Source organism: Salvelinus alpinus, chromosome 5, assembly GCF_045679555.1.
Source record: "Salvelinus alpinus chromosome 5, SLU_Salpinus.1, whole genome shotgun sequence".
Lineage (NCBI taxonomy): Eukaryota > Metazoa > Chordata > Actinopteri > Salmoniformes > Salmonidae > Salvelinus > Salvelinus alpinus.
In genome coordinates, this window is record NC_092090.1 from 47,554,514 (window position 1) to 47,579,770 (window position 25,257).

Here is a 25,257-nt window from a genome sequence, read left to right on the forward strand (position 1 = left end):
AAGGACAGCGAACTTTCTCTCTGTAAAGAAACAAAGACATCATCCAGCTGGGAGCTGATAGATGGGAAATATCAGGTTATGAGGGCAGACTTTGCCCTTTTGTCCCGCTGTCTCCGGTTCTCAAATGTGTCAGACCTCACCTGAACAAGTGTGTGTGTGTGTGTGTGTGTGTGTGTGTGTGTGTGTGTGTGTTATTTATGTACAGTGCCAGGTTTGCAGGGTGTAAGAGGACAGCTGTTACGAAGTATTTGCCTGTTACTCTGTTACCTCTGACACGGCCATTCATCTTGTTTACACTATCCGTCTGGGGGTCTGAGCCCAGCAGCACCTTGGGAAGGGGACTATTGAGCTGGGATGGGAGGGTTATGAGTCAGGGGGTGGGAAGAGGGGAGGGTGGGGGTTAGAGACAGGAGGAGGCATTGGAGAGAAGAGTTGACTCAGTGATTGAGTGAGTGATTCAGAAAGAGAGAGAGAGAGAGAGAGTTGAAAAGTAGAGGGAGGTCGAGACAGTGACTTAGAGCACGTCGGAGGAGAGCAGAGACGGTGCGCGACAGAGTGGAGAGAGGTATAAAATGGGAAGTTTGTAAACAGAGTGGGTAGTAGAGAGAGAGAGAGGTGTGAGAAGGAAAGAAGAGAGTCGTCAGATGGACATCATGGCTATATTTACCATCTCGTCTATGTGACAGAGCGCCGCTATAACGAGCGCTCATCTATAGTCCTGTCTTTTTGGGGAGATTTCTGGATGGCCCCCACCTGAGGGGGACCTGAGGGGCCTGGATGGCGGTGTGTGGGGGCCTCAGGGTGCCTGTCAGAGGACCCAGCCGCTTCTCCTGTGGGCACTTTAAAACGGTAAGGGCCTTGAGGGGCTTGCTGAGAGATGGTTACGATCAGGGAGAAAGAGAGAAGGTGAATGTAGAAAAGAGAAAAACATGAAAAATAGATCATGTATTAGAAGTGGGAAAAGTGGAAAAAGGAGGGAGGAGGAAGGGATGAATGGAACAGGGAAGATGAGAGGAACAAGGAGAAAGAGAAGAGAGAGACCAGGCACTGATGGTAACATCCTAGTGTGAGAGAGAGGAACGATAAAGAGAGGGAAAGGAAAAGAGAGCGGAATGGAGGTATAGAAAGTGAAGAAGAGGGGTCAACCCAAAATAGCTGGTCTGGGGTTGAGCCAGGTCTCTCTGAGCACTTATAGAGGAAGTTGTGTGTATTTATGGAGAGGGGCGGACAGAGGCAGGTAGCAGGCAGGTAGAATGCTGTGTGTACAGTAATACAATAATACAGCAGAATAACAATATTAAAATGTATGTGTGGGGCCTCCCGAGTGGCGCAGCGGTCTAAGGCAGTGCTTGAGGCGTCATGACAGACCCGGGTTTGATCCCAGGCTGTGTCGCAGCCGGCCCCGACCGGGAGACCCATGAGGCGGCGCACAATTGGTCCAGTTAGGGTTAGGGGAGGATTTGGCCGGCCGGGATTTCCTTGTCCAGTTGCTCTCTAGCGACTCCTTGGGGCGGGCCGGGCGCATGCACGCTGACTTCGGTCGTCCAGCTGTATGGTGTTTCCTCCGACACATTGGCGCGTCTGGGTTCCGGGTTAAGTGAGCAGTGTGTCAAGAAGCAGTGCGCCTTGTCAGAGTTGTGTTTCGGAGGATGCATGGCTCTCGACCTTTGCCTCTCCTGAGTCTGTACAGGAGTTGCAGTGATGGGACAAGACTGTAACTACCAATTGGGGAGAAAAGGGGTGTATGTATGTGCATATGTTTGCGAATGATGTATGTGTGTGTTTCTTCACAGTCCGCGCTGTTCCATTAGGTGTAGTTTTATCCGTTTTTTAACTGAGTGAGTTACATGATGTGGAATAGAGTTCCATGTAGTCGTGGCTCTATGTAAACTCAGCCGAAAATTGATTTCAACATGTCAATACCTCTCACGAAGACAAGCAGTAATGCAGTCAATTTGGGACGAGGTTGAGAGGAAAAAGTGTGCATGACTGCCTACACACCACAGAGACTCATGGATGTTACAGGCTCAATTGAGCAAACTCGGGGCGCTGTACTTGCAAAAATCACACAAGTCACAGAATTTTGTCAAGTCGTCTATACAGTTGCTCTTTTATGCGCCTGAGAATAGAGACCCCACTTCAGGAGCGCGAAAGTAAATGAGTGAAATGCAGCCTACCATTTCACCTCGCTCTAAAGTGTATTCACAGCAGAGTGTGTGTTTGGTATTTTCTGCGTCCAGTGCTATGCCATTAGCAAATTGAACAGAGTTTAACTTCCATCTCGTAAGTCCTGGGTGTTTTCTTAACCTGGTTCTCTTTCACTTCACTAGATGGTGAAGATGGTGTAGATGGTGTGTTAAGTGTTGTGCTGTTTTAGGCTTCTTTGTGACTGCTTGGAGAACCTTAATAGTTGACAGGTTATTAGTGTATGCGGGTTGGAAAGCACATGTTTATTTAGTGTGTGTGTGTGTGTGGGAACCATGATGCTAAAGTGCTGTTATTGCCCTTTGGCTATACTGGGGGGGGGGGGGGGGGGTTAGCCCCCACAAGGTCAAATGCTTTTTCTAGGGAGGTTAAGGTTAGAATTCGTGTCAGGGTTGGAATTAGGATTAGGTTTAGGAGCTAGGGTTATGAGCTATGGTTAAGGTTATGTTTTCGGGTTAAGGTTAGAGTTAGGTATAGGGTTAGGGAAAATTTGGATTTTGAATGGGACTGAATTGTGTGTCCCCACAAGGTTAGTTATACAAGACTGTGTGTGTGTGTGTGTGTGTGTGTGTGTGTGTGTGTGTGTGTGTGTGTGTGTGTGTGTGTGTGTGTGTGTGTGTGTGTGTGTGTGTGTGTGTGTGTGTGTGTGTGTAGCATGCAAGTCAAAGGATGCATGGCAAACAAAGTGAAAGATGAAAGAGTAATAAGTTAATGAAAAGTTACGGCCCCTGTTTTTTTTTCAACCCCTTCTCTTTGCACCTGCACACACACACACACACACACACACACACACACACACACACACACACACACACACACACACACACACACACACACACACACACACACACACACACACACACACACACACACACACACACACACACACACACACCTGTTTAGCATTCCCCACTTCAATCAGAATGCAATGAGTAGCTGTGACATCTCTGAGAGTATGCCTTTGACATCAAAGCATCCACTCCAATCACCATCTCTTCTCTTCCCGGAAGTCTCTACCGACACAAGTAAAGGGCATGTCAGTGTGATGAGCTGCCTGTCCTCTCTCTCTCTCTCTACCTCCCCAGCCCATGACCCAGCGCTGTAGGGGGAGGCTTGTGTGCGTCATGCCCTCTGCGGGGCATCATATGCTGGATTGATGAGTCGGCAGGCCTGGGTGGTGTGTGGAGGCTGGTTGTGAGGCATGTTTGTGCGAAATGGCTAAGGCATGCAGTGGGAGAGCGACAGTTGTGTGTGGCCTAAGGGCATCTCTGTGTGTGTGTGTGTGTGTGTGTGTGTGTGTGTGTGTGTGTGTGTGTGTGTGTGTGTGTGTGTGTGTGTGTGTGTGTGTGTGTGTGTGTGTGTTCATAGAACATTGTGTGACCCATTTTAAACGGGACGTCACACTGTTGCTCATTCACACGGCTTTAACCCTTTCGAGGACACACACACACAGACACACACACACACACACACACACACACACACACACACACACACACACACACACACACACACACACACACACACACACACACACACAGAAACAAACACACACACATACACACACAGGGGTCTTGTAAAGGGTACAGTGAGTGGTCAGAGACTGTGTATGAATCAGATCCCAGCCACTCAGTGTCATGTTGCATTCCCTTGAGGAGGGGATTGTACCTCTTACCAATTTACAGCTCCCAAAAAATAACTCCAATCCTGGGATGAGAGGGTGGGATTACTGGAAATTTTTCCGGAATGATGCTGATGTGGGATTTCCCCTCTTGAAAGAATCATTGATTAACGTGTAACAAACACAACACTGATGAAATAGGAAATCACCTCATCTCCTTTTTCCCTATTTGCCATTGTAGGTCTATGTCTTCACCGCTGACTTTATTTACAAACTCAACACTAAAATGGGTTATTCTACTATTACGAACACACATATTAGTTTAGGGGGTCGGGATGCTGTCAGTACGGTTGGTGCCTACAGTCGGTGAAGTTAAGGAATAATCAGATATGTTCTGGAAGAGAGGGGCTTTTTCCCTGTGATGTGGAGAAGTCCCAGAGTGGCTGACAGCGCCGTCAGACACGGATCAAAGGCATCTTCCGGTGTGTTAAGTGCTGTTTCAGGCTTCTTTGCTAACGCGGTAATAACCCTAATAGTTGACAGGTTATTAGTGTAAGTGGGTTGGACAGCACAGGCCTTTTAGTGTGTGGTGTTCTGGTTTTAGTGAGCGGGATTTCACCGGCCTTACACTATAGAGTTTTGAAATGTGGATTCTCTCCCTCTTCATTTTCCCTCCCTCTGTGTTCCCTATTCTCAGTGCCCCGTACTTCTTCATATACCCTCAGGGTATGTTTTAATCTTAAGTCAGAGGTCCCATGTGTTGTTATTGTACGCGATTGTCCTTCCAGTTCCATAAGTCATGAAATCCAGTGATCCGCTGTATCCTTTAACCTTTGGTGTCAATCATTGATTGGTGTCAATAATGAAAAAATAAAATTAATTAAAAAATTAATACAATTAAATAAAATTAATAATAATAATAATAAAAATGTAAAAATAAATATATATATAAAATAATGAAAATACAATGTTTTGGTTGAAAATACGTAAACAAAATAAAATAAACGTATTTTCAACGCCTTGTGCTGACCAGGTTGATATTCCCCAGATACAGTGTGTCACAGCATTTCATCCCCATAGAGAATTAACACATATTACCAGCTTTACGTTCAAATCAAGGGCTGTTGGGCTAACATTGGATTTTACAATACCGATGGGGGGGGGGGGGGGGGGGGGTCGTTCAACTAGGCCTGTTTCATCTCCAGTAATAATGACGAGCCTACATGAGCTCCTGAGTATGGCTCTGTATAGGATGGATCCACCATCCTGCCCTCCTCCCTTTACACCTGCCCCCTCCCACCCTCAGGGGGTCTTCGACTGGTTCCTGTTCTGCTCCAGTGGTTGACAGCTTCTCGCTTTACCTGCTTTTTAATTACACCCAAACCCCTCACTCTACCTACTGCATAAAACTGCTTCAAAGCACACCCACGTTCCTTTTCTTAAAGGCTTGTTTAGCGCTGTCTGAGCCATGTTATAGCTGTGTGTGTGTGCATGTGTGCGTGTGTGAGAGAGAGAGAGAGAGAGAGAGAGAGAGAGAGAGAGAGAGAGAGAGAGAGAGAGAGAGAGAGAGAGAGAGAGAGAGAGAGAGAGAGCGAGAGAGCGAGAGAGAGAGAATGTGGAGCCTACTTAAAACAGTGTTTGAACCTTGCTCTGTGTTTGTGTATGTTAGAAATGAAGCGTTCAGAGCAGGGATTCATATGACGAGTAACACTGAATTGGCCCCGGGTCTATTTACCTTTAAAAACACAGAGAACCGGGGTCACATCGTGTGTGCGTGTGCATGTGCGCGTGTGTGATGCTTCATTTAGCTGTCTGAAATACTGAAGTGATGGCGGCAGAAAAACATTGCTCAGATTCACCGGGATGCCTCAGACAAAAAATGTCAGACTTAATTCGGTTACTCCGGAATTGTATTTACAATTTGCCTTGAGATTTTGAACTTGTTTCTACAACTTTCCACATGAAACACACTCTTTAGAAACATTTTCTGAATGTGTCCAGCATCCCCTTCCCTACCGAATTGCTGTTATTTCTAGTTAAGCATCACTGTGTCCTTACTTCAGTGCTTTTGTTTGTTACCAACATTTTTCATCTCAATTTGAGATGGTATCTCTCTCTCTGACCATTTGCATCTTTCTCTCCCTCTGCTCTTGCTTGGGTTTTTTATTTATCCAAATACGTCCCTCGCCGGCCTTCAATCCGGGAGAGGCAAGCAGCCTTGGGGAGAGAGAGAGTTGTCTGCAACAACCAATTACAAACGAAACTATTCAGATTATTCAGACGCTTAATTCAACCCCCCCCCCCCCCCCCCTACCCCTCCCTCGCACACTCTGAAGGGCCTTTTCTGTCCTCGAGTTCGTGATGTCAGCGCCTCATTGAAACCGTCTGCTCTCGCTGCTGCGCTATCCGAGCACAATGGTCCCAATTTGAATACCACGCGGATATGTGCTAGCTCTGCGCCCCCGACGAAAGAAAAGGGGGTGCGCGGGTCCTATTCAACCATGTTGTTATTTTTTATTTGAGTCGTAAACGTGTTTAATTTGAGTAATTTGTCTTTTTTTGTTAAGTGTTATGGGATTTTAAACACTCGCATGACTTCTAAAAAGCGGAGGCGCAAGAGTTGTGTTTCGCTTTTGATATTAGTCGTTCCCTGGGCGTCTAATGAATGGACGCTGATGTTTTGTGTCCTCAACAGATCTATACGGATTGGGCCAACCACTACCTAGCCAAGTCAGGACACAAGCGACTTATCAAGGACCTGCAAACAGACGTCACGGACGGAGTGCTGCTTGCGGAGATCATACAGGTTGTCGGTAAGGGGTACACTTTATTTACCAGCTCTTCTCTTGATGCCATGTTATTACTGTTACTGCTAATGAGTTCAGTTGATGGTCTAGACTTCTCATGCAGATACCATGTTTATACACCTTTGAAGTTGTAACGCTATGTATACTAATGTATATTTGTACAGTAACCGTCATAATGGTATATGCTACTGGTGATGAACTGTCCTCATAAAAGTATTAATTTCAACAACAAAATATTATTAACGTATTATCAAGAAGTTATTATTCTCCAAAATTGAGTTAGGAAAATCCCTCAGTTTAACGCTGAAATATTTGACAATGGCGCAGTCAGGGAGAAGTTTGACTGAGGGAGGTTTTGTAACGTAATGTCATTATGCGCCCCCTCCCCTTAGTCCTGTAATTTCCCCACTTCACAAGCTTCCCTGTCATCTTTTGAAGAGGACAGAGGGGGGAGACGGTGCCCTCCGAGGTTACAGCACTGTCACATCAGCTGACCAATGACTTATTGTCACTCCTCTGCTTCCCAGAGTTCTATAGAACTGTATCAGAGAATATAGATTATATTTCTTTGTATACAAAAACACTGCCTCAAATCTAAGATCATGTACAGAACATCATACGATACTAATGTAGAGCGCACATAGAATTGGGAATAAGAGTAATTTAGTACAGAACCCATCATAGTCCCACGCCATAGAACATTTGTGTAGACTAGAGTCTTCTCCGTAGAATTCAGACTAGAATCTGGAGTAGAGAACAAGGAAAACCTAATCATTTTGAGAAATAAATCAATTCCGAGACGTTCTCTCACTACTTCTCTGAGAGTCAGAGTAGGCTAGCGGGTCTTCAGAGCGGAAGATGGATCTTTTGGGGGATTTTATTTTGTCGCGTCGACGGCAGGATGGGTGGGTTTGGAGACACTGAGTCCTCTGTTCTCTTCCTCTTTGTCTTTTGATGCTCAGATTGAATCTCTGTAGTCACTGGACAGTGAGCATCATCGAGGATGCACAGTGTCGTAAGCATGCGTCTTTCAATGACCTGTTACGACACAAACTGGATTGTCTTTCCGTCCCCTGGTATAGTAGACTCCCCCCCCAGAGAGAGCAGGATTTCTCACCATCAGCGGTCTCGGTTATCACCTAGGGGACAGTGTAGGGTAGAAACAGTGGCACATGCTATTGTAAACATGCACGTAAGCAAACGCACACACACACACTGACACGCACAAGTAGGTGAGGTAAAGCAGAGGTGGTGTTCATTGCAAAGGTCGTCTACAGCCGACTCATCGACTAAGTCTGTCTGGCTATGTCGCTGTGCTGTTTTTGACACTCTTCCCCCCCCACAGCTGACTATTGCTATCCTGGTGTCATGTAACCGAGCTCTATCCCTCTTCCAATCCCTATATGAGTGCCCATTCACCAGTTCATTCATAGTTTCCTGTCCCCCTCTCTATGTAGATGGGGGGGGGGGAATATCACACCAGACAATTGTGACTGAAATCTGACCATGCAGCTCAGTGGGTGTGAAGCAGGGGGACAGTGACACGGTGACACAGGGTCAGAGACCTGGCTGGGATCAGTAGCACATTATTTTGGTAGGAGACAACAAGGGGAGACCGAATGACAGATAATGGCAGGGTTTAGACGAGTCATAATATATACTGAACAAAAATATAAACGCTACATGCAAAAATGTCTAAGATTTTACTGAGTTACAGTTCATATGAGGAAATCAGTCATTTGAAATGAATTCATTCTGCCCTAATCTATGGATTTCACATGACTGGGAATACAGATATGCATCTGTTGGTCACATATACCTTTAAAAAAATGGGCCTCACAATGGGCCTCAGGATCTTGTCAAGGTATCTCTGTGCATTCAAATTGCCATCGATAAAATGCAATTGTGTTCGTTGTCCGTAGCTTATGCCTGCCCATACCATAACCCCACCGCCACAACGTTTGACATCAGCAAACCGCTCACCCACACAATGCCATACACGTGGTCTTCGCTTGTGAGGCCGGTTGGACGTACTGCCAAATGATCTAAAACGACATATGAGGTGGCTTATGGTAGAGAAATGAACATTCAATTCTCTGGCAACAGCTCTGGTGGACATTCCTGATTGTGTTGTGTGACAAAACTGCACATGTAGAGTGGCCTTTTATTGTACCCAGCACAAGGGGCACCTGTGTAATGATCAAGCTGTTTAATCAGCTTCTTGATACGCTACACCTGTCAGGTGGATGCATTATCTTGGCAAAGCTAAAGACATTTATTTGCACAACATTTGAGAGAAATAATCTCTTTGTGCTCATGGAACATTTCTGGGCTATTTTATTTCAGCTCTTGAAACACGGGACCATCACTTTACACGTTGTGTTTATGTTTTGGTTCTGTGTACATTCCACAGGGTGTGTTTATGTGCAAGTGCGTGTGTGTGTTTGTGAGAGTGTTTATCCACCTGACACAAAGTTTGGACCCGCTGGGATAACCCTTTATTTTCCTGCAGTAGGTGGCAGTCAGGTTCCTGTGGCGGAGATGCCCAGTCGGCCCCAGCAGGCTGTAGTGTTGAAAGTGGACAACCTTGTCTCAGCTGCTGTGGGCTGGGCCTCTAAAGGAGGGGAGGGGGGGGATCCACACACACCCCTTCTCCCGGCCAACTCTGCCTGGCCCCTAGTGGCCCCACGCACATTTGCTCTAACTAGATTGGGTTTCATCTCTCAGAAGAAAGAGGGGGCAGTGACCCTCTCCACCCAGTCACAGGCCTGCTCTCCTCACTCACTCTCTCTGGCACTGAGTAGGAACATCCTGGAGTAAGAACCAGGGATATCACTAAGAACACCTTTTATTCTCTCTCTCTCTCTCTCTCTCTCTCTCTCTCTCTCTCTCTCTCTCTCTCTCTCTCTCTCTCTCTCTCTCTCTCTCTCTCTCTCTCTCTCTCTCTCTCTCTCTCTCTCTCTCTCTCTCCTTCAGCCAATGAGAAGATTGAAGACATCAATGGCTGCCCTAAGACTCGTGCTCAGATGGTGAGTGACCTTCCTAGGGTTTCCTTCTATTGGTTTGTGTGTTTGGCAGTATAACGTTAGAATCCTTGTGGGGGGGGGGGGGGTTTGTTTGCTTGTTTGAATGGGTGAGTGTGTGAAGTAAAAAGTGCCTTTTGATGTCTTGGTCCACCACAGTAGAGTGTCTGTGTTTGTGTGTTAACTCATACGTGCGCGTGTACTTGAGCGTGTATAAGCTGTGCGTACGTACAGTGACCTTATTTAAGCAGGAAATTCGAATTTAGCTCTGTCTCAGAAGACATGGGTCCAATTGAATGGTTATGGGTATTACTCCTGTTATTGTTTGCGGTCAGTCTTTGTAAAACGTCTGGCCTACAGACAGGCCATTGGCTCTCACTTTGACGCACCAGAGACTGAGGTTTGGTGTCTGGAAGAGAACCAAGCTCGCTTCATCACGTTACTACTAGAAATAAAAACTCCACTTATGTTATCTAAGGGGACAAAATCCAGATGGAGAATTGAAGTTACGATGACAGTAAAAGCGTTAGCAGGGCGATGTTGTAATGGCTGTGGTTACTGTATAAGGATTCCCTTTTGGAGAGGGCTTTGGCAAGCATACTCTTCTCCCAGGCAAAGGCTTAGTTCTACTGTATATTCATTTCTGCGTTTATTGTGGTTTGTTGGGGCAGTTTAACATTAGAACACATGAGTGAGAGAGAGAGAGTGTATCTGTGGCTGCGTTTATATACGCATTTATTAGGGGTGGGAATTTGAAAGAATGTCTAATTTTGAATGGGTTGACCACAATTAGTAGACTGGTCGATTGTTTGGTCGATAGGCTGTTGGTCGACCAAGATTCTCTTAGTCGAGCTGTAGCAAATATATATACAGTGCCTTCGGAATGTATTCAGAGCCCATGACTTTTTCCACATTTTGTTACGTTACAGCCTTATTCTAAAATTGATTAAATCTTTTTTTCTCTCATCAATCTACACACATTACCCCATAGTGATAAAGTGAAAATAGGTTTTTAGACATTTTTGCAAATGTATTAAAAATAAAAAACAGAAATACCTTATTTACATAAGTATTCAGACCCTTTGCTATGAGACTGGAAATTGAGCTCAGGTGCATCCTGTTTCCATTGATCATCCTTGAGATTAGAGATTGGATTGATTAGATTCCACCTGTGGTAAATTAAATTGATTGTAGATGATTTGGAAAGACACACACCTGTCCCACAGTTAACAGTGCATGTCAGAGCAAAAACCAAGCCATGAGGTCGAAGGAATTGTCCGTAGAGCTCCGAGACAGGATTGTGTTGAGGCACAGATCTGGGGAAGGGTACCAACTTTCTTTTGCAGCATTGAAGGTCCCCAAGAACACAGTGGCCTCCATCATTCTTAAATGGAAGATGTTTGGAACCATCAACACTCTTCCTAGAGCTGGCCAAACTGAGCAATCGGGGGAGAAGGGCCTTGGTCAGGGAGGTGACCAAGAACCTGATGGTCACTCTGACAGAGCCCCAGAGTTCCTCTGTGGAGATGGGAGAACCTTCCAGAAGGACAACTATCTCTGCAGCACTCCACCAATCAGGCCTTTATGGTAGAGTGGCCAGACGAAAGCCACTCCTCAGTAAAAGGCACATGACAGCCCGCTTGGAGTTTGCCAAAAGGCCCCTAAAGACTCTCAGACCATGAGAAACAGCATTCTCTGGTCTGATGAAACCAAGATTGAACTCTTTGGCCTGAAAGCCAAGCGTCACGTCTGGAGGAAACCTGGCACCATCCTTACTGTGAAGCATGGCGGTGGCAGCATCATGCTGTGGGGATGTTTTTCAGCAGCAGTGACTGAGAGACGAGACAGGATCGTGGCAAAGATGAAGAAAGCAAAGTACAGAGAGATCCTTGATGAAAACCTGCTCCAGAGTGCTCAGGACCTCAGACTGGGGTGAAGGTTCACCTTCCAACAAGACAATGACCCTAAGAACACAGCCAAGACGAAGCAGGAGTGGCTTCGTGACAAGTCTCTAAATGTCCTTGAGTGGCCCAGCCAGAGCCTGCGCTTGGACCCGATCGGACATCTCTGGAGAGACCTGAAAATAGCAGTGCAGTAACGCTCCCCATCCAACCTGACAGAGCTTGAGAGGATCTGCAGAGAAGAATGGGAGAAACTCCCAAATACAGGTGTGCCAAGCTTCTAGCGACGTACCCAATAAGACTCGAGGCTATAATAAGTGCTTCAACAAAGTACTGAGTAAAGGGTCTGAGTACTTATGTAAATGTGATATTTCCGTTTTTTTTTGAATAAATTCGCAAAAAAATCAAAAAAACAGTTTTTGCTTTGTCATTATTTTGTGTGTAGATTGGTGAGGAAAAATACATTTTAGAATAAGGCTGTAACGTAACAAAATTAGGAAAAATGTCAAGGCTTGAATACACTGTATAAATGTGCCCATTTTGGGATCTGATAGTGTTTCTGATTGGCTTAAAGCACCATCACTAATGAGCTGTGGAGCAGGCCTACCTGATTACTTCTAATCAGTGCTTGACTTGGGCTGAAGTAGGTTCCGGTACTCATTTTGGGTGCTGTTACTGTTTATATTTAGGTGCAGGAGCTCCACATTACTTTTGAGCTGATATTCTCTAAGTGGAACAGGAGCTCAAGCAGTAGAAAAGTTGAGGTGCCGGTACTCAGCTCCGGTGAGCTCCTGCCCAAGTCAAGCAATGCTTCTTATCCCTTGCGCAAATAGCCAACAGCTGTGTCCGTCCCGAGCACCACTCTGAGGGACCAGAATATTTTATACAATGTTGCACCGCAAGCTTCAGCTGGAACCATTTACATTTACGTCATTTAGCAGACGCTCTTATCCAGAGCGACTTACAAATTGGAAAGTTCATACATATTCATCCTGGTCCCCCCGTGGGGAATGAACCCACAACCCTGGCGTTGCAAGCGCCATGCTCTACCAACTGAGCCACACGGGACCAAGTTAATAGTTGATACAATGTTTCAAGTTTGTTGCAGACAGGCCATGCGTAGCCAATGTGATTAATAGGATACTTTTTCTTTTTTAAATTCTGATATTTTCTACCTGCAGGCTGCAATGGTTTTGTTTGTTGGCTTTATGTAGGCTATTTTTTACATAGTTGGTAATGGCAATAGAAGTCACTTTTTAGGTTTGTATCATTTTCAGTTAGATTTGGATAGAATTTTGATTAAACGATTAAACGATTTTGAGATATGAAGACGCCAATATAAATGAAATGAAACTGTTCCACGAACATGTGTATATAAAAACCATAATTGGCACGCAGATTGGTAGAAATGGTCATATAAATTGACATTCCACATGAGAAAGGTTGCCGACTCCTCGTGTAGCCTATTACCGGCAACGTCAGGAGAGCAATGGCAGAATCTGCGAAAGCCAGCAGGAGGTGGAGGAGAATGGTTGGTTCAGGTTAAGTTTTTTTCTTCTTCTGGTTATCTGGCTCCCTCTTGAGTCATGTGTGTGTTATTTCATCGAACAGTCAACTTAAAGCGTCAAACGAGCTCAATGCATATCACTGATTTTATGAAAACACATAGAGTGTGTCGATATACGGAAAAATACACCTTCAAAAATGTTGACCAATCGATTGATCGAAAGAACAGACAACTTTCGGTCGGCCAAGATTTCGTTTTGTCGGGACAGCCATAAATTTATAGTACCCACAATTCAGCTTGAAACCGGGCTGAAGGCAAGAGTTTATGGTATGCTTCCTATCTGTTGTTCCAATTACTGGTTGTTCTGATACAAATCTGAACATATTTTCACTGCACTTGACACGCTCCAAACAATAAACACATCTTAGAGTTAGACATTTTGTCAGTGCTTTCACATTTTACCTTACATTTGTACATTTCGCATTCAATCATACTGCTTGTGATTTCGGTGTTTTTTTTTACTGCAATGGGAAACTAGCCGGTATCCCTCCTCTGAATGTGGAGGGTTGTAAATTGGGCCAGTGTGCCAGTTGAAGGCTAATTTAGGCTGATAGACAGACCGCGCCCCCCCACCACCAACTCACACACACACACACACACACACACACACACACACACACACACACACACACACACACACACACACACACACACACACACACACACACACACACACACACACACACACAGGAATCAGTCAGTCAGGCGGTTCTCTCTGTGTATCCACTATCAATTAGCCGGGTCCCATTAGAGGTTGATTGTGCCCTCCAGTCACCAGTAATTGAGACGCTCCAGGCTGCCTCTTGTCTCTGTAGTCCCTCTCTGGTCTCTGTCCCTCTCTGGTCTCTGTCCCTCTCTGGTCTCTGTTCCTCTCTGGTCTCTGTTCCTCTCTGGTCTCTGTTCCTCTCTGGTCTCTGTCCCTCTCTGGTCTCTGTCCCTCTCTGGTCTCTGTTCCTCTCTGGTCTCTGTCCCTCTCTGGTCTCTGTCCCTCTCTGGTCTCTGTCCCTCTCTGGTCTCTGTTCCTCTCTGGTCTCTGTTCCTCTCTGGTCTCTGTCCCTCTCTGGTCTCTGTCCCTCTCTGGTCTCTGTCCCTCTCTGGTCTCTGTCCCTCTCTGGTCTCTGTCCCTCTCTGGTCTCTGTTCCTCTCTGGTCTCTGTTCCTCTCTGGTCTCTGTTCCTCTCTGGTCTCTGTCCCTCTCTGGTCTCTGTCCCTCTCTGGTCTCTGTCCCTCTCTGGTCTCTGTTCCTCTCTGGTCTCTGTCCCTCTCTTGTCTCTGTAGTCCCTCTCTGGTCTCTGTTCCTCTCTGGTCTCTGTCCCTCTCTGGTCTCTGTCCCTCTCTGGTCTCTGTCCCTCTCTGGTCTCTGTCCCTCTCTGGTCTCTGTCCCTCTCTGTGTCTTTGTTCTGTACAGTGATTAGAACCTTCTCTAAAACCTCTCTTAGCTTACCACTGTTAGCATTTTACAGCGAGAGGTGGAAGAAACGGTGGGCTGACGCTGTGTGTTTAAGTGTGTGTGTGTTTTTGTGTGTGTACGTGTGTGTGTGTTTCTCTGTTTGGCCTGAGCTGAGAGATATTTGATGGGGGGTGCGTGCGTTTGTGTGTCACCACTGTGTGTCGTGTGCAGCTTGCGTGTGTGTGAGCTCTTCAGCTGAAACTGAAGCGTTCGAGCAGTGCTGGAGGCAGGTGCAACCAGTCATTATGCACATGTCTTTGTGGATTTTAATACAGAGTGAAAACACACACACACACACACTTTCCCTGTTAGCCGGCCACTCAACACCCAGGACCTACTGAGAGCTCCATTAACAACACTTGACTTGATTGCTGTGGTAAAGCTGCATTCAAAACCCTGAAAAGCTTCTGGCAATTAACAACTCTACCCTTAACCTCTTGTTTTAAACCAGCAAACATGTAAACAAGCTTAGGACTTATAATGGAGGGATATAAAGCCTTTTTATCACCATCTTGCTCAGTGTTTCAGACGAGTGGGGGAATAGTTGTTTTTACAACTGTGGCCCTCACACACACACACACACATACACACACACACACACACACACACACACACACACACACACACACACACACACACACACACACACACACACACACACACACACACACACACACACACACACACCCTTTTACCGCTAGTCCCTCCCAGTCTCATACCCTTGCCACCCAGGAAATAACCGTAGCTTTCGCAGTGACATGCTGTCATTGGGGTAGTGGTGACACAGAGGTGCTAAAACCACACAGGACGCTCCCGCTACTGCACCCCACTCACATATCCCCTGAAGTGCTTTAGGTCTGTCAGAGGCCTACTTCTTACTGTGGAGGGATACACTTGTGTCACACACACACACACACACACACACACACACACACACACACACACACACACACACACACACACACACACACACACACACACACACACACACACACACACTGCTCTATTGTTCGGGTAGAAACGACGTTACTACTAGCTCCATACAGGTCGAAACCAGTTCAGACCCGTCTTCCCAGTAGTCTTCTCCTAATGGGGAATGATGAAAACGAGGCCTTAGGAGGCTTCATAAGCCCTCAGCGAATGTCAAATGGCGTTTCCTCCTTTACATCAAGGCGTTGTCAGTTCTAAACGTCAACCCGTGTTTCACCTTCAGGTGCCACTCAAGGCCACGACAGCTGTAAGCCTGACAAAACAGCGTTTGACTTAAGTGTATGCTGTTATATACAGCGTCAGGTTATCGTGACTGACGTTCCTTCCATGTCCCAACAGTTCAGTACTAAGGCCGTGGTCGTTCATAGGTTATATGACTGCTATATTTACATAGTATATGATCATATAGATTGTATTGATTGGTCATGTGAGTCGCCACAGGTGAATAGGGGAAGCGAGATACCACTAGCAGGATACTGTCTGAAGTTAATGTGTAATCAAGTGTGTGACAGCTAGGGGGATACCTCCTTCAGACAACGTGTGTGTGTGTGTGTGCTTGCGTGCGTGCGTGCGTGCGTTCCTGCATACATGTGCGTGCACATGTGTGTCTGAGTGTGATACCAACTTGTATCAGCTGGCCGAACCCTATGTAATCAAGATGCGAGTGCAGAGCAATCACAGGTACCGTGCTGCGTAGTGTTGCTAGGCAACCCCGTATGGAGGAGTGTCACCCGTTTGACCACAAGGTATCGGCTGGAGCCACTATTTGGGTTAGCGCTCCTCCTGTCATCCCTCTCTCCTCCTCACCTTCTTCTCTGCGGTTAGAGAATTGTATATTTACCTAATTTCTTGTCGCTCTGTGTCCTCTGCTGTATCTAGACTGCATTCAGTTTGATTGTTTCACTGTAAAGTACTGTAGTATTGGTGCTATTGGTTTGTTTTTGTGTGTGTTGGGTTACTTGCCACTTGGGCGCCAGTACTACCAGCTTTCAAAGAAGGTAGTTGTGTAACACTATGGACCTGTCTAGTTGAATTACATCAGGAGGTACAGTACAGTCGTGGCCAAAAGTTTTGAGAATGACACAAATATACATTTTCACAAAGTCTGCTGCCTCAGTTTGTATGATGGCAATTTGCATGTACTCCAGAATGTTATGAAGAGTGATCAGATGAATTGCAATTAATTGCAAAGTCACTCTTTCCCATGCAAATGAACTGAATCCCCCAAAAACATTTCCACTGCATTTCAGCCCTGCCACAAAAGGACCAGCTGACATCATGTGAGTGTTGACGAGGACAAGGCTGGAGATCACTCTGTCATGCTGATTGAGTTCGAATAACAGACTGGAAGCTTCAAAAGGAGGGCGGTGCTTGGAATCATTGTTCTTCCTCTGTCAACCATGGTTGCCTGCAAGGAAACGCGTGCCGTCATCATTGCTTTGCACAAAAAGGGCTTCACAGGCAAGGATATTGCTGCCAGTAAGATTGCACCTATATCAACCATTTATCGGATCATCAAGAACTTCAAGGAGAGCGGTTCAATTGTTGTGAAGAAGGCTTCAAGGCGCCCAAGAAAGTCCAGCAAGCGCCAGGACCGTCTCCTAAAGTTGATTCAGCTGCGGGATCGGGGCACCACCAGTACAGAGCTTTCTCAGGAATGGCAGCAGGCAGGTGTGAGTGCATCTGCACGCACAGTGAGGCGAAGACTTTTGGAGGATGGCCTGGTGTCAAGAAGGGCAGCAAAGAAGCCACTTCCCTCCAGGAAAAACATCAGGGACAGACTGATATTCTGCAAAAGGTACAGGGATTGGACTGCTGAGGACTGGGGTAAAGTCATTTTCTCTGATGAATCCCTTTTCCGATTGTTTGGGGCATCCGGAATAAAGCTTGTCTGGAGAAGACAAGGTGAGCGCTACCATCAGTCCTGTGTCATGCCAACAGTAAAGCATCCTGAGACCATTCATGTGTGGGGTTGCTTCTCAGCCAAGGGAGTGGGCTCACTCACAATTTTACCCAAGAACACAGCCATGAATAAAGAATGGTACCAACACATCCTCCGAGAGCAACTTCTCTCAACCATCCAGGAACAGTTTGGTGATGAACAATGTCTTTTCCAGCATGATGGAGCACCTTGCCATAAGGCAAAAGTGATAACTAAGTGGCTCAGGGAACAAAACATCGATATTTTGGGTCCATGGCCAGGAAACTCCCCAGACCTTAATCCCATTGAGAACTTGTGGTTAATCCTCAAGAGGCGGGTGGACAAACTCCAAGCATTGATTATGCAAGAATGGGCTGCCATCAGTCAGGATGTGGCCCAGAAGTTAATTGACAGCATGCCAGGGCGGATTGCAGAGGTCTTGAAAAAGAAGGGTCAACACTTCAAATATTGACTCTTTGCATCAACTTCATGTAATTGTCAATAAAAGCCTTTGACACGTATGAAATGCTTGTAATTATACTTCAGTATTCCATAGTAACATCTGACAAAAATATCTAAAGACACTGAAGCAAGCAGCACACTTTGTGGGAATTAATATTTGTGTCATTCTCAAAACCTTTGGCCACGACTGTATGTTAAAGTTGTGCTATGCGTCATGTTGACCGACCACAGGGTTGTTGACTCTCTAAAACAACAATCTAAGGGTATCGTGAAGCGAGAGAGGTATTTACGGGGTTAGTGTTATCTTGGTTCACAGGTGAGGTAGTCTCAGTGGAACTGTCTGAGAGAGTGAAAGGCGGCAGGAGAAACACACACGCGCCGACTCAGTCATGCCACAAGCCAGGATTCCTTAAGACATAAACAAAGCTTCCGGTGAGGGGGCGTACACACACACACACACACACACACACACACACACACACACACACACACACACACACACACACACACACACACACACACACACACACACACACACACACACACACACACACACACACACACAAACAAACAATAGATTCTCTGTGGTGTATGAAAGTGTTTGTTCCTAGGGCAATTGCAGGGCCGGCCCTACTGTGCTGCTAGCTGGCTGAGACCCAGCATGTGATGACAGCCTTAGAGAGAGAGGTGTGTGTGTGTGTCTGAGAGAGAGACCCAGTACAATAGAACAGTGGTTAGTGTGATACTGTATTTGCTGTGTTCATGCCATCAAGACAGGTTCAGAGAACGTTCTAGGTAAGAGGAAACTCTATGGACATATTAGAATTGTATCTTGGTTTTGAAAGTTGTATTTTGCTATAACGACGGTTGGTATTTTGTATTATTTTGTAATAATAATGGTCATTTTTAGGCAGTGTAATTTCTCATTATTGTTGATTTAATGATCTAGTTAGTGTTGCTTCCTAGGTGGACATATAACTGGGCTAGTTTCAAAAAAATGTGGGATTGCAAGTTATTCAGTTGCAGTGTAATTTGAGTACTACTTGTGTCCAGTGTTCAATCTACCTGCAGGGTTAGATTATCTGTGGCTGTGACATGTCTGTGACATGTCTGTGACACGTCTGTGACATGTCTAGTGTGTGTTTAGTGTATAGGGTGGAGAGGGAGAGACTTACAGTTGAAGTCGGAAGTTTACATACACCTTAGCCAAATACATTTAAACACAGTTTTTCACAATTCCTGACATTTAATCCTAGTAAAAATTCCCTGTTTTAGGTTAGGATCACCATTTTATTTTAAGAATGTGAAATGTCAGAATAATAGTAGAGATAATGATTTATTTCAGCTTTTATTTATTTCATCACATTCCCAGTGGGTCAGAAGTTTACATACACTCAATTAGTATTTGGTAGCATTGCCTTTAAATTATTTAACTTGGGTCAAATGTTTCGGGTAGCCTTCCACAACCTTCCCACAATAAATTGGGTGAAGTTTGGCCCATTCCTCCTGACAGAGCTGGTGTAACTGAGTCAGGTTTGTAGGCCTCCTTGCTTGCACATGCTTTTTCAGTTCTGCCCACAAATGTTCTATTTGATTGAGGTCAGGGCTTTGTGATGGCCACTCCAATACCTTGACTTTGTTGTCCTTAAGCCATTTTGCCTCAACTTTGGAAGTATGCACTGAGTTTGAGGTAGGCCTTGAAATACATCCACAGGTACACCTCCAATGGATTCAAATTATGTTAATTAGCCCATCAGAAGCTTCTAAAGCCATGGCATAATTTTCTGGAATTTTCCGAGCTGTTTAAAGGCACAGTCAACTTAGTGTTGGTAAACTTCTGACCAACTGGAATTGTGATATTGTGAATTATAACTGAAATAAACTGTCTGTAAAAAGTTGTTGGAAATATTACTTGTGTCGTGCACAAAGTAGATGTCCTAACCGTCTTGCCAAAACTATAGTTTGTTAACAAGAAATTTGTGGAGTGGTTGAAAAACGAGTGTTAATGACTCCAACCTAAGTGTATGTAAACTTCCGACTTCAGGTGTATACACTCCATCACGGTTACGTGTGTTGTCCCCATGACGTCAAAGCTAGGCACAACACCTATTGACTCAGTGGCTTTATTACATGCTAATGAATAACCAGACTGTATTTACTCAAGGTTTATGAATCATGCACATCGTTAATGAGAGGAGCACTGCCTGATCAGAATAGAGGAGAGAAAGGAGTGGAGATACCAGAAGAGATGACAGGAGAGAAAGGAGTGGAGATACCAGAAGAGATGACAGGAGAGGATGAGGGGAATACGAGAAAAGGATAGAAGGACATGAGAGGGCGAGGGGAATACGAGAAAAGGATAGAAGGACATGAGAGGGCGAGGGGAATACGAGAAAAGGATAGAAGGACATGAGAGGATGAGGGGAATACGAGAAAAGGATAGAAGGACATGAGAGGATGAGGGGAATACGAGGAAAGGATAGAAGGACATGAGAGGATGAGGGGAATACGAGAAAAGGATAGAAGGACATGAGAGGATGAGGGGAATATGAGGAAAGGATAGAAGGACATGAGAGGATGAGGGGAATACGAGAAAAGGATAGAAGGACATGAGAGGGTGAGGGGAATACGAGAAAAGGATAGAAGGACATGAGGGGAATACGAGAAAAGGATAGAAGGACATGAGAGGATGAGGGGAATACGAGAAAAGGATAGAAGGACATGAGAGGATGAGGGGAATACGAGAAACGGATAGAAGGACATGAGAGGATGAGGGGAATACGAGAAAAGGATAGAAGGACATGAGAGGATGAGGGGAATATGAGGAAAGGATAGAAGGACATGAGAGGATGAGGGGAATACGAGAAAAGGATAGAAGGACATGAGAGGGCGAGGGGAATACGAGAAAAGGATAGAAGGACATGAGAGGATGAGGGGAATACGAGAAACGGATAGAAGGACATGAGAGGGTGAGGGGAATACGAGAAACGGATAGAAGGACATGAGAGGATGAGGGGAATACGAGAAACGGATAGAAGGACATGAGAGGGTGAGGGGAATACGAGAAAAGGATAGAAGGACAGGAGAGGATGAGGGGAATACGAGAAAAGGATAGAAGGACATGAGAGGATGAGGGGAATACGAGAAAAGGATAGAAGGACATGAGAGGATGAGGGGAATACGAGAAAAGGATAGAAGGACATGAGAGGATGAGGGGAATACGAGAAAAGGATAGAAGGACATGAGAGGGCGAGGGGAATACGAGAAAAGGATAGAAGGACATGAGAGGATGAGGGGAATACGAGAAATGGATAGAAGGACATGAGAGGGTGAGGGGAATACGAGAAATGGATAGAAGGACATGAGAGGATGAGGGGAATACGAGAAACGGATAGAAGGACATGAGAGGGTGAGGGGAATACGAGAAACGGATAGAAACACAGGAGAGGATGAGGGGAAGATAGGAGTGGAAAAGTGGACAAGTAGAGAACTCATTGTCAAAGTGCCTGGGTCTCCCTCCTTTGATTTTCTATTCCAACAGTTGGATGATTTCTCACTTTTCCCGCAATACACTGGAATTCCCAAAGTTGAAATTGTGAATCGATCCCCTGTTTTAATACAGATTAAATATGTTTTCTAAAATGTATGAGCACTGCTCTCTCAGCGGGCGTTTTTATTTCGCCAGAAGCATCTTATTTTTACCCCCTCAGTACCAGGGGTATTTGGGTCAGGGCAGTATTTTAGTAGTGTTGATGTGTGTGTGTGTGCGCGTGCATGAGTACCTGCCTGTGTATGAGTGCGGGTATATCACAAGGAAGATGGTGACATTTAAGAGGAGGGGTATCTTAGTCAAGCTAGGGTCTGGGCGGTATTTCAGGGTGGCTGGCGGGTAGTTCAGTGAGGCGATGGAGGCATTTGGGTCTGGGGTATTTAAAAAGACAGGGTATTTTAGTGAGTGGTGGATATTTTAACTTTGTAGCGAGCAGAGCCTGGTCTAAATTCCTCCTGGTTCTCAGTCTGTGACCCTCCAGTATGTGTCACCCTATAACAGCTGTTCTGGGGTCAGCGGGTCACAAAGGTGACAGAGGGGCCAGAATGCCGTTACAGCTCACTCACTGATCTGGAGTCTGCTTGTTTCGTCATATGACGTCATTGACATGTCTGATCTAGAATCATAGGGCTAGAAGGAGGATATTGCTATTAATGTATTGAATAGGTATTGTTATTTTAGTTCGTTTTCTATAAAGTACGATGTTATTTTTCTAAATGGAAACTCTGAACTCTGCTCAGTTGAAACCCAATTCACACTAATAGAAGGTAATTGTGATTGCTTCTATTTCAGTAAGCTGTTTATGTATTCTAGATCTGCTTATCGGGTGTGCATCGGGTGTGTACAGTTTGCAGGGACAATGTTTGACCTGTTTTCAGAGTCGTTTGTAGTAAGTGCTTTGGTGGAAAATGTACTACTGAAGTGTATTACTAGCGTGTGTGCTAGCTATTGCCGATGGCTGTGATTCAATATGCCTCGGTATATAGTGTAAGACAGATTCCGTTTTGATGAAGGTTCCCTGATTGAACAGTCAAGAGTATAGTCACAACAGTATGAACAGTGAAAGTGACAGCTGGCTGTGGCGTAAGAATCAATTGGTATATTGCTCAGTCACTCCCTGTTTGTTCACCTGAACCTGACCGTTGACAACCTTTGTTCTCCACCTTAAAAAAAAAAAATGTATTGATGATATCATTCGATTACTCCATTTGATTTGGTTCACCTGGTGATGACACGTGCAGCCAATGGGCTGTATCGAAATAGGGTCCCCTGACCCGAAGCTAATTCTGTCGACCAATCATATCACCTGGCTGTCGATTGTTGACAGCTCAGCACAGCTGGGTCGATGTGGTTCCATTGGCTGGTATCTTAGTAACAGGGTCAAAGTAGAATGCCTCGTCGTCGAAGGTACTCCGGGAGTGGTGTATGTCTGGCTTATTTGAATACTGCTTTGACTAGGCTATGTCATTAAACGATCCACTCACCTTACTCAGGTCGGCTGTAAACATGCCACTGAACTCCAAGGCCGACAATGTGTTTGTGATTGCTATTTCTGAGTAGGCTGCTGATAACTGCGTGTGTGCGTTATGACTGTGCGATGAGGGGAGTTCAATCTGAATGCAAATTCAGAAGCACCCCGTTCTAAGTTCTCTGCGTCTCTCTCTCTTCTTCTTCTCCTCCAGATTGAGAACATTGACGCCTGCCTCAGTTTCCTGGTCGCCAAAGGAGTCAACATACAGGGCCTGTCTGCAGAAGGTAAACACTCACACTCACCAGTCACACACACCTGCTGAGACTACATTGACTGACTGTAGCGGCTAGAATATTGTGTCGTGAGCTTGTAACTTACTTTCCTCTCTGTATCTCATCTCTCTCTCTCTCCTTCTTCCTACCTCTTCCTCTTCATCTCTTTCTCTCTCTCTCTCTCCCTGTCTGTTTATTTACCTCTCTCCCCTGCTCCCCGTTACGCAGAGATCTGCAATGGGAATCTGAAGGCCATTCTGGGCCTCTTCTTCAGCCTGTCTCGCTACAAGCAGCAGCAGGCCCACCGCCAGTACTCCCAGCCCCACCTTAAGTCCCAGCCCCAGAGCCCTCATCCTCCCCTGAGCCAGCAGACCAGCGCCCCAGCCCAGCTCAGCAGCCACCCTGCCCCCCCTACGCATGAGACTCCGGCCCCCACAGCACAAGCAGCCCAGAAAACAGCACAGGTCGAGATGCAGTCCAGGTAAGCCTGTTGGATCGCCGCCACACTGATGCATTCTGGGAGATGTCGTTCATAATACTTTGACTTTTAGACGTCTTCCGTCTTTCCCTCTTGCTGACGTCGTCAATGTTCAATTCATTGTCTCTGTCTTATTTACTGTCTCTTTCCAGGTGTCTTAGCTCCAGTCGTCTGCATAGGACAGCTCTTTTTCTCCCTCTTTCTCGCTCTCTCTTCTTTGTGGTCGTGCATCGTCCTCCTCCTCCTCCTCATCATCTTCTAATTCACGTGGGCGTGCACACAAGAATGGGAGAGAGCACGTCTCATGAGAGAGCGCGTCTCACTGTGAATATGACCCTAATAGTTAACGGATAGGATAGGCCACTACTACTATCCTACTACTACTGTACTGTGTACTGTGAGATAACTGATAATGTTATACACTCATCTGGGCCCGTATTCATAAAGTGTCATAAAGTAGGTGTACTAACCTAGGAGCAGTTTAGCCTTTTTATATGAGTATCAAAAAGGAAGGACCTACTCCTAGATTAACACTCCTACTCTGAGACGCTTTATGAATGATGGCCATGAACTTTGTTTCCCAAGCACGTCACTGTCTTTCTGAACTAAATGACTGCGTTACAAATGAAGTGAAATTGAGGATGTGTTGTTGCATGCTGCCTAAACCCAACACAGCAGCCATAGAAAGATGCCTGAGTCGCTGCATCTGTTTTTCAGGGGAAACAGAAGTTAGGTTGAATATACTGTATACGTGAAAACAGGAAACATCCGCTTTTTGCCGACCCAGTGGAGAGCGCCTGCTGTCCATCCCTGGTAGTTTTTGCACCTGCTCCGTCAAATTGACCTAAAAAAAACAATGCATTAGCCCCACCCTCTGGTCAGCACGTGTAACTGCAGGTTAATATTCAGCTGGGCATAAATACATTCAATATCTGGAATGGTGTTTTTCTCCTTTTCAGATTGTAATGCGTTTCTCCTCCACTGCTTTTCCTTTTAATCTGCATTTTTTTAATTTTCATACTTTCTCGACTTGAATGAAAACTGTCTTGATGTGCAGACACGGGGAGCATCAGGTGACATTAGAATAATTTCATGATTACGATTTAATGTGGCCACATCCTGAACGAGAACGGACAGAACACTTTTCATCAGTGAATTGTAAACGGTGTATATCATGAATAGGCTAGCAGTGAAGCCTGTGACTGAACATCTCCCTCGGAATTAAATCGGGTATTACATTTTGCAGCTCAGTTGGTAGATCATGGTTCTTGCGATGCCAGAATAGTGGGTCTGATTCCCAGGATCCCCCGTACGTAAAATGTCTGCATCGCAAGTAGGTCGACTTTAAGTCCCTTTCAATAGAAGTGTCTGCTAAATGGATGTAAAATAAAAAAATATATATACAGTGGGGAGAACAAGTATTTGATACACTGCCGATTTTGCAGGTTTTCCTACTTACAAAGCATGTAGAGGTCTGTAATTTTTATCATAGGTACACTTCAACTGTGAGAGACGGAATCTAAAACAAAAATCCAGAAAA

At 45.4% G+C, this 25,257-nt stretch overlaps 1 protein-coding gene across 2 annotated transcripts in view; it reads left to right on the plus strand.

Annotated features, from left to right (window-relative positions):
* Positions 1-25,257, plus strand: part of LOC139575060 (neuron navigator 2-like) — a 121,658-nt gene that overhangs the window by 19,324 nt on the left and 77,077 nt on the right. For both annotated transcript variants that reach the window (XM_071400030.1, XM_071400031.1), the window contains exons 2-5: positions 6,522-6,639; positions 9,610-9,662; positions 23,179-23,251; positions 23,468-23,720. In XM_071400030.1, coding sequence (XP_071256131.1) covers positions 6,522-6,639; positions 9,610-9,662; positions 23,179-23,251; positions 23,468-23,720 — 497 coding nt within the window. The remainder of the gene's footprint in view (positions 1-6,521; positions 6,640-9,609; positions 9,663-23,178; positions 23,252-23,467; positions 23,721-25,257) is intronic.